At 34.8% G+C, this 9852-nt stretch overlaps 1 protein-coding gene across 1 annotated transcript; it reads right to left on the minus strand.

The window, feature by feature from the left end:
- Window positions 1-3738: 3738 nt before the first annotated feature.
- LOC109190803 (7-dehydrocholesterol reductase) lies at window positions 3739-7707 on the minus strand. Its single transcript, XM_019341425.1, has 13 exons — window positions 7439-7707; window positions 6964-7186; window positions 6724-6779; window positions 6457-6559; window positions 6303-6368; window positions 5886-5999; window positions 5624-5750; window positions 5385-5485; window positions 5167-5292; window positions 4996-5060; window positions 4675-4756; window positions 4463-4545; window positions 3739-4011 (listed from the first exon to the last, which is right to left on the minus strand). The coding sequence occupies exons 1-13, from the start codon at window positions 7531-7533 to the stop codon at window positions 3945-3947; spliced, it is 1308 nt and encodes a 435-aa protein (XP_019196970.1). The 5' UTR covers window positions 7534-7707; the 3' UTR covers window positions 3739-3944.
- Window positions 7708-9852: the final 2145 nt, after the last annotated feature.

Raw genomic sequence — 9852 nt, forward strand, 5'->3', positions numbered from 1 at the left:
TTTGCCGATGATAGTTTTATATTTTTTAAGGCATCAACGGAGGAAGCAAACAATATGAAGCAGCTTATAAATGACTATGAGATGGCATCAGGCCAATGCATAAATTTGACTAAATCCACTTTGGCTTTTAGCAGAAATATCCCTGACTATCAGAGAGACCGGCTTAGTGATATTTTGGGTATCCATCACAGTAGCAGTAGTGGAAACTATTTGGGGCTCCCTATGATTATTGGCAGGAACAGGACAGAAATCCTAAGCTTCATCAAACACCGCATTGTCAATCGCATCCATGGGTGGAATCACAGATTCATCTCTAAAGCAGGGAGAGATATTCTCTTGAAATCTGTTCTCCAAGCACTGCCAACTTATGCCATGGGGGTCTTTCTCTTGCCGAAAGGTCTAATCAATGCTGTGGAGACCACCATGAATTCTTATTGGTGGAAAGGGGGAGGAAGTGACAGGAGAGGCATTATTTGGAAAAAATGGAAATCCTTGTGCAAGCTTAAGAAATGGGGAGGACTCGGTTTTCGGGACCTTCATAATTTCAATCTAGCTCTCCTAAGCAAACAAGCTTGGAGAATTTTCACTGATCCCAACTCCTTGGTCTCTAAAGTCTACAAAGCAAAATACTATCCTAACTCTTCCTTTCTTGATGCGAAGCTAGGTGCCAATCCTTCTTTTATTTGGAGCAGCTTAATGGCTACACAAGAGATTATTCGCAAACACTCAAGATGGAGGATAGGAAATGGATCGTCTACTTGCATTTGGGGAGATAATTGGCTGCCGGATAACAACAACCCAAAGATTCAATCGTTTCCCTACCCGCTCATGGAGAATTCCAAGGTGGAAGATCTTATTGATCCCAATACTCATGACTGGGATGAATCCACCATCCGGAATATTTTCACATCCAGAGATGCGGACTTGATTATGAGGATACCCCTATCTAGTCAACACATGCAGGACAAAATTATTTGGGGCCCTGAAGATAACGGCAGATTCTCGGTCAAAAGTTGTTATAAATATATTGGTGGAGAGCTAATCATGGAGGATACAAAGAAATGGAGCAGGCTATGGCAGTGTAGAATTCCTCCAAAAGTCAAAACTTTCCTATGGCAAGCGTGCAACTCCTGTCTTCCCACCAAGGACAATCTAAGAAGGAAGCACATTGACTGCAATGCAAATTGTAGTCTATGCAGAAACGGAACTGAGTCAACTTTGCACCTTCTTGCCGATTGTGACTACGCCAAGTCTTGTTGGAATTATCTTCAGTTCTATACTCTTCAATCTGATGCAGATAATTTCCAATCGTGGCTGAGTAACGCACTGGATATCCTATCTGATGAACAGTTCTGCACACTCTCCATGGTTTGCTGGAGTCTTTGGAACTTAAGAAACAACATTGTGTGGCAGAACAAGCCCTTAGAGCCGATGAGCAGTTTGATTTTTAGGACGAGGACGTACTACTCAGCCTGGAAAGCAGCGACTACGGATATTCACATCGCTCGGAACACAGCAGCACCTAATGATCACTGGAGCAAACCACGGCAAGGCTACTTGAAGCTAAATGTTGATGCAGCCATTAATGTTGAGGGTGGCTGCATGGGCTTTGGTTGTATCCTGAGAAACGATCAAGGGCTCTTCGTTGCAGCTAGGGGAGGTCACTGGAGAGGCACTTTTACACCTAAAGAGGCAGAAGCAATGGCCATTCGAGAATCTCTATCATGGCTCAAATCTTTTACAGGTGGCAATATTATCATCGAGACCGACTCCCAACAAGTTGTCCAGAGCTACATAGCAGGGAATGGAGAGTCATCCTTTCATTTGATTCTTGATGATATCAAAAACTTAATGAGTCTGTTTACTCATGCTAGTTTAATCTTTACTAAGCGATCTGCGAATCAGGCAGCCCATCTGTTAACTAGGCAGTCTGCTTCTACATCTGGTTGCTCGGAGTGGTTCACGAACCCTCCCTCTATCATTTGTAATACCCTTTATTTGGATTTGAATTAATGCATGCGTTCTTTGGTTTTCAAAAAAAAAAAGAATGCAGGTGAGCATGAGTTTCCAAAAAGGGTGCGAGGGCTAAATCATAGAATGAGAGACAACAGCACACATGAAAGCTGATAAAAGATGCTTTGAGCACAGAAGAAAGATATGGTGAAAGATTTGTTTACCCTTTCCCTTTGTATTTGATAGATTTCAGGGTCTGCAACGTTTGTTTTATGCATGGAGAAGGCAAAAGGATTCACGAGACTCTGGTCTGATCTGATCTGATCTGATCTGATCTCATCTACCCCTCTAGCTCTAGGATGACAATATAATGGAAGTCTGTGATGATGTGAAAGATGGCAAGTTTGATTCATCATTCAAACCGTTCAACAGCAATATTATTAGATGTGCTCATTGGCAGGAGCGGAGGTCATTAACGTCTTTACAAGAATATTTCTTGACCATAGAAATCGTAGTATACTGCTGGCACGAATAATTCAATTGGTTCTTGAGTACTAGATTATAAGAGTTATACTTAATGTGATGTACTCCTTGTGGGGTATTAGACACTGTCATCCCACTTTAATTTGTAAAGTATGTTAAATATTCTTACTTTTATTATTAGTCTTCCCAAATCGATTCTAATTTGCATGTTCGGGAGATTTTGAGGAAAACATGCATGTAATTTGGAAATTTGGATAGACTAATAATAAAAGTAATAATGTTTAATTTACAAAGATAATTAAAAAATACGTGTTGAATGTAAAAACATAAAGTTGCTCGTTGGCTAGTTTATGCAACTTAAGGGGCCGTTTGGTTCACGGAATGTTAGATTACCTTAGGGAATGTAAGATTACCTTAGGGAATGTTAGATTGCTGGGAATGTTAGATTACTGGGAATGTTAGATTCCCGTGTTTGGTTAAAATTGAGGTATGTAATATTATCATGTTTGGTTTAGGGTTATCTTTATATATATATATATATATATATATATATATATATATATATATATATATATATATATATATATATATATATATATATATATATATATATATATATCTAATATCCTTAACATATTTTCATATATTTTAATAAATTTAATCATTAAATTAAATAAATAAGATAACGGTATCATATTAATAATAATAATAATAAGCTAACATAAAATATATATCTTTAAATAATTAGAATTAAAATGACAAAATTCATAAATATGCAAGGTTATCTTACATTACCTAACAAAATGAAGGGAATCACATTCCCTTCAAAATCCTATGTGGAGGGAATGTTACATTCCCTGGGAATGTTATATTCCCTCAGAGAAAATGAACCAAACATAGGAATGTAAGCTCGGGAATGTCACATTCCCTTGGTTATATAATATAACCTGAACCAAACGCCCCCTAAATGTTAAGAATTATTAAGCTTCTAGTACGATTTGACACTCTTTTAGTGTAATTTGCAAGTTATTATACATGGGTGAAATTTACCACATGACGCCCATGTACACCTTTGCAATCATTATATCGTGAACCAATACCCACCATGAATATTGCAGACCAAATTATGAACATACAATTAACATACTGTGTACTTTTAATTATCAGATTGTGTACATTTAGTTATTATGTGCATTTAGTTATCATATTATGTATAATATAGAATGTACATAATATGTTAGCTATATGTAAATAATTTGGATGAAGATTCACAATGCACATGGTGGACCCTGATCCACGATATAATTTGCAACACCATCAGGTAGTGACTGCAGCTTTCTCTTCATCCAAAAAAAAAAAATTATTGTTTTAAAAAAACAAAAACAAAAAGACAACAGAATCAAGCATCAGTTTTACAAGAAGTACAAAGATTCTAAGGGGAAACACATATAATCCTCTGACCTCCAAGAAATGTTGTGGACTACATTCTTAACAAGTCAAACAAAACCTCAGTAGATTCCTGGTACTATCCGGTATGGAACCTTTTCACAATACAATTTCCAGTACTTGCCATACCTGCACAGCATCAAATTTTGATCACACTCAACTTTTTAAGAATATTACCCAAACAAATTTCGTTATCGAAGATTGAAGCGTTTAGGAACGCAATCATATCTAGCTTTCTTCTTGTTTCGATATCTAGAACTATGCTTGTTCTATTCCTCAAACACCTGAAGATAACTTCCTATAAACGTCATTCGACGAGTAAACATTTTAAAACTCTCCTGGACATCGGTTTCTCGGGATGCCATCTTTAACCACCTTCCAAATATCTACACTCATTCACTATCTTTTCTCGTCATTAGCGCAACGTGTATATTCATTTCATTCTCGAATGTGAAATAAGGCAAGATATAAAAGAAGATTGACAAATGGCAATCTCAACTTTGTGTAAACCTGGTGTTTCCATATGAAGGGCACCCATACATACAAGAAAAACACTTTAAAACGAGGGGAGATTACTTACTTTGATCTGCATCGGTCATCATCCCTCTTGGCTCGATCAAAGAGTAGGATGGTGAGAAATATGACATAGAAATAAGGAAGAAACTGCAAACAGATGGAGGAAAAAGAGAGAACAGCAGATTAAATTTCAGAAAAGTGGGTGAGTTTTGGAAAGGAAGGTGCATTATTGCTAAATAACATATGAAATATAGTAAAATATTTGTCTTGTCTCACATGGTTGAAAAGAGCTGGAACAGTCCAGAAAAAGGCAGCAGATATTTCAGGGACATAATGGAAGTGCCGAGCTAGACCCCACCTGAAAAATAGTTTGAGACGCTATAAATATTCTGCATGAAGTATGCTAAATAAATAAATTATCAGAATAGCAATATCAACCATAGCCTGTGCCTAATATCAGAATAGACCAAATGCTACATCATCATAATATTCATGGAAAGCAGAACTCAACACACATCTCATAAGAAGAAACCTCTTTTTGTATGATAAAATAAAAATATCGCAATTACAAATTACAAACAGGGAAAAGAGAAATACCATCCTGATGTCAGCAGAAGGCTTGTTTTGGTTTCACCTGAATCTGTTTTATAAGAGGCAACAATCTACAACAAAAATGAATTTTTTAATCATTAGATTTGGAAACACCGTAACAGGGGAAAAGTAAAATTTTATGGCAAGGAAGTCCTGGTTGCTGCCCCCTTTTATTACCTTTGATGGAGCTTTTCCCCAAATAGTGCATTTACCATTTGTTCTACGAAATTCTTGCCTCTGCCTGTCACAATCATAGTTGATATATATGCAAAGGATGCCAGCAACAAGAATATAAAGTGCAAGCTGCAGGAAAAGAATGAGCTGGCTCGTTAGAAGCATGAAAGTTGGATGGTATTTATCTGAGATATGAATATTCTAAGGAACAGAAGACATGCCTGAAGTCCAAGATCTACAGGATGTTTGACGAGATACATTCCAGGAGAAGTATAAATAGATGGAACCCAAACCAAGCATCCCCAACATATATAAAAGCCAGCTGCAAAGACAACATGCAGATGCCAAAAATTGTTATATCATCCATGGTTAAATATATAAATGAGGGCCCAAGATGAGAAAATGAACAACTGAGAGAAATATTTGTAGAATTGGAAAAACAGCAATAGAACATAGAAACCTCTGTCATGAGCAATATCCATTGTGTTCCAGTACCCAGCTTCCCACCAGAAGAATTTTGTGACGTACACCAACATCAATACAGTATTCACAAGCATGGAATCAGAAACTCTTCCATATTCTTCATACTGAGAAGCACAAGATATAAATGTCAAAAATCAAAAGGCAGTGAAAATTTTTACTGTTATCTTCAACACAAAATAAAAAAAAAAAAAATTGCATATTCATTATTAGATCGAGAATATCAAGATTTCAACTCTTACCTGTTTTATGCAGTAAGTCACAGCAAGAACTCCCCAAGACATCATGCCAAATCTGCAGTTTGTGAAAACTTTGATATCAAAGTGTTTGCCAATACGAGGATATAGCTCCATCCCCTGCAAAATGAAAAATATAGCAGCTCTAAATTACATGACAATATACAGATATGCTATAGTTTTAAAGTGCATTACTTAATCGGTACTTTAATGGGTTCATTCTAAATCTAGTTATTCTATCATATTTAAAAAAAAAAAAAAAAAAAAAAAAAAAAAAAATTGCTCCAATAAAAGAATAACTATGAATAGAAATAAACATCAATTGGGAAAAGAAAGAGTAAAAAATAAATGAATAAATAAACAGAAAAAAGCAGTGAAAATGGCATTTTTATTGTAAATGTCATGAATTCAAAGAAGCTTTACCCAGTAGAAGTCAATAATTATGTTTCCTGATGAACCAGAATCAGAGGAAGATGGTGCAACATGACCCTAGAGTATAAGAAGGTGCCAGAAAGGAATTATAACTCAGAATTTAAATTCAATGCATAAATAACTAAGCATAGTTATACACACGCACTTTAATGTATAAGAAAACACAAAAGATAAAGCTTCCGAAAATGAGTGTGGAGTATATCTCTCCCAAATGGTCGTAAACGATTGAAGGATTGAATATCCCGAACCTGATCAAAAGCACAAAGCAAACACAAACAATATATAATATGTTAGAGAGCTTGGAAATTCTTTTGAACATAAAATAGCATTAGCAACAACAGACCGTTTAAATAATAGAGGACTAATCCATATGCAAGTTAGAGATATCAAATAATTTTGGAAAAGTTCTTACCACCAAAGGCCGAGATATGTAGCCAACGTCACTGCATATGCTAGCACACCATTTGCCTAAACTCATAAAGAATGCTAAATCAGTGCAAAAGCGTCATAAACAATGTGAAAAACAGAATAAAGTCATCATCCTCAAAATCTAAGAAAGGAAGTGATTAATCAACTAAACCTCAAAGTACATTATCACACAAATAGGTGCCTAATAAAAAACCCTAGATCTCTTACACTGATCACTACATACCTTGTATACAGGCCTGTTTCCAGTGGGAGAAATCGGTCCCTCGTGCCTCTTCCCAGGTAATAGAAGCTGAAGAGCAGCCTCAAAGATTGCATAACAAGCAATAATTTTGCAAGCAATTGCCGTAGGTCTCGGCCAGATTTCGAGTAATCCTTTCAGACCATTCTGGTGCAGGTAATTCCAAGTTTGCAATACAGAGCCATCAGCATGTACCATAGTATACCACCTAGATGATTCACATTCAGGTACAAACAATAAGTTCTCGATCGTCATGGACATTTCTCATAAATTTCATTAATTAATTATCAATCTAAAGCACTCTCCATGGATCAAATAGATATTTTAAGAAAGCTAGCTGGTTTAGGTAGAAAAAACAAAGCAATTAACAACCAATCCAAGAGTTTTCCATGTATTACGGTATTGATTATTGAAATTAATGATTATAAAAATAAATCAAAGAGATCTGAGAATCACATACAGTAGAATGACGAAAGGAGGGCAGGAGATGAGCAGAGAGAGAACCGATGCATATGTCACCAATGGCGAGTGCACTAACGTCGAGTCTTTCGCCATTGCTTAATGTCCGATCGGCTTCCGCCTCTAGGAAGTCAAGCCGCCTCTAATAACTCCTCTTCCGCCGTGAACTGAGCAGCGTGTCTGGGTGGCAAAGCAGTGGCGATAGGCGAAGACGACGAGAAGACGCGACTCTCACTGAATCAGATTCCAATGAAATGCTTAGCTCCAATTTTTCTTTGCCAGTCAACTCCACTCACTATTATAACATTCCAACATTTGTCCCCGAAATTTTCAGAAATTGCGAAAATGCCAAGATATTTTAGATGACATATGACAATGGGCAAATATTTGAAAGAAAATTTTATTTAAACATATTTTCTAAAATTAAAAAATATATTATTTCAATTTATAAATAATCAAATATTCAACATAGTATAATATTTTATGTTATAAATTTACACAAATATCAACTAATAATTATCTAATACTATTATTTTTTTGAAACATCTACAAGGCGTTTGGTTTGAGGGATTTTAAATTCTCTTCCCACTTAATTTCCATCTAATTCCAAAGGTCATTAAATTCCGTAGTTTGGTTGGAAGGAATTGCAATTCCCCCATTTTCATGGAATTAAAATCACATGTCCCCCCTGGGATTTTAATTCCTGGGAAAAAAAAAGTAGTGATGAGTCAAAATTATCCCTTCCTTTTTTAACCTAAAATTAATGTCTAACAACAATAATGGACATTTTTGAATTTATACTACTTATTCCCTTTCAAATCCCATGTATACCAAACATTGGAATTGAAATTCCAGTAATTTTATTCCTGTCAACCAAACACTGGAATTTAAATTCCCACTTTATTCTCAGTAATTCAACTCTTATGAAATTACAATTTCTTTCCCACATAATTCCCCCCTCCAACCAAACGCCCTGCTAATACTGTTATTAAAAACTCATAGATGTGTAGAAGAGATGGCGTGGATCTCTTCCAGATGAATAAGAGGTCTAGCCATGAGAATGTGTTTTTCACCTTTTGAGATCCAACCTAACACGAAAAAAAGTAGTCTTAAAGAATGAGATCATATTGTATTGTATATGTGATCGGGCAAAGACAATGATAGTATTAACTAGTTTTATATAAGTAAAACAACTAATATAATTATCCTGTTAGATCAACTAATACAATTAATTAATTCGTAATAATTAATGATTAATTGCCAAATCGGGTTTGCTGCCGTGAGAAGGTGTTTTTCACCCTTTGAGATCCAACCTAACACGAACAAAATTAGTCTCAATGAATGAGATCCTATTGTATTGTATATGTGATCAGGGCAAAGACAATGATATTATTAACTAGTTTTATATAAGTAAAACAACTAATATAATTATCCTATCAAATCAACTAATACAATTAATTATTTCGTAATAATTAAGGAAAAATAGCACTTTTTCTCCTTGAGTTATATACTTATAGCACTTTTTTCTCCTGAGTTATATACTTATACCACTTTTTCCTCCTAAATTATTCAAGTGGCTTTTTTTTCCCCTGAAATGTTAAATGGACATTTTTACCCTTAAAATAAATATTTTATTTATTTTTCTTCAACAAATTATGACTACGATTCGGTTCAAACCGAACAGACACTATAGCAACTAAATTGAAACATTCCAATTACAATTTAGAATCAAAACCTGATATTTAGAGTTTATTAAAATCGCGAACCGGAACAACCAGTTCATGTTCCGAACTGAAAAATAAAATAAAATACATTTATTGTTGAATTTAGACTATTTTAAAAATAAAAAATAAAATAAAATAAAATTTTATAATAAAGACGGTTCAAAATCGCGAACTGGATCCGGAGCTGCCGGTTCACGATTCAGGATCTAATTTTTTTCGATTCATAATTTTAATAAACTGAAATTCAAATATTGGGTTCTGGATCTGAATCATAACCGGAAACTTTCAATTCGATTGCTATAGCTTCCGGTTCAGTTCGAATCGACCGTAATCATCCCTACGTATAAGCAATAATTTGTTGGAGAAGAAAAATAAATAAAATATTTACTTTAAGGGTAGAAATGTCAATTTAATATACCAGGGGGAGAAATCGCCACTTTTAAAATAATTAAGGGGGTTAATGTGCTTACATGAACAACTCAACGAAAAAATGTGCAATAATCATATAATTCAGGGGAAGAAAGTGTCTTTTCCTTAATAATTAATGATTAATTGCCAAATCGGGCAAAGACAATGATATTATTAACTAGTTTTATATAAATCTATCTATATATATATAAAAGTAAAATCCTCCTACCAAGTTTTCCCCCCAAAACTTAGTGGCATTTTTGTAATAATAATAATAATAATA

This window comes from Ipomoea nil, unplaced genomic scaffold, assembly GCF_001879475.1.
Source record: "Ipomoea nil cultivar Tokyo-kokei standard unplaced genomic scaffold, Asagao_1.1 scaffold1576, whole genome shotgun sequence".
Lineage (NCBI taxonomy): Eukaryota > Viridiplantae > Streptophyta > Magnoliopsida > Solanales > Convolvulaceae > Ipomoea > Ipomoea nil.

Bases quoted from the DNA above. Each gene is read 5' to 3' on its own strand.
- LOC109190803 (XM_019341425.1), bottom strand. From the start codon at position 7,533: ATGGCGAAAGACTCGACGTTAGTGCACTCGCCATTGGTGACATATGCA. The intron at 4,546-4,674 runs GTGAGACAAGAC...ATCTGTTTGCAG, and splicing joins TTCCAGCTCTTTTCAACCAT to TTTCTTCCTTATTTCTATGT. The intron at 4,012-4,462 runs GTAAGTAATCTC...GATGCTGTGCAG, and splicing joins GATGACCGATGCAGATCAAA to GTATGGCAAGTACTGGAAAT.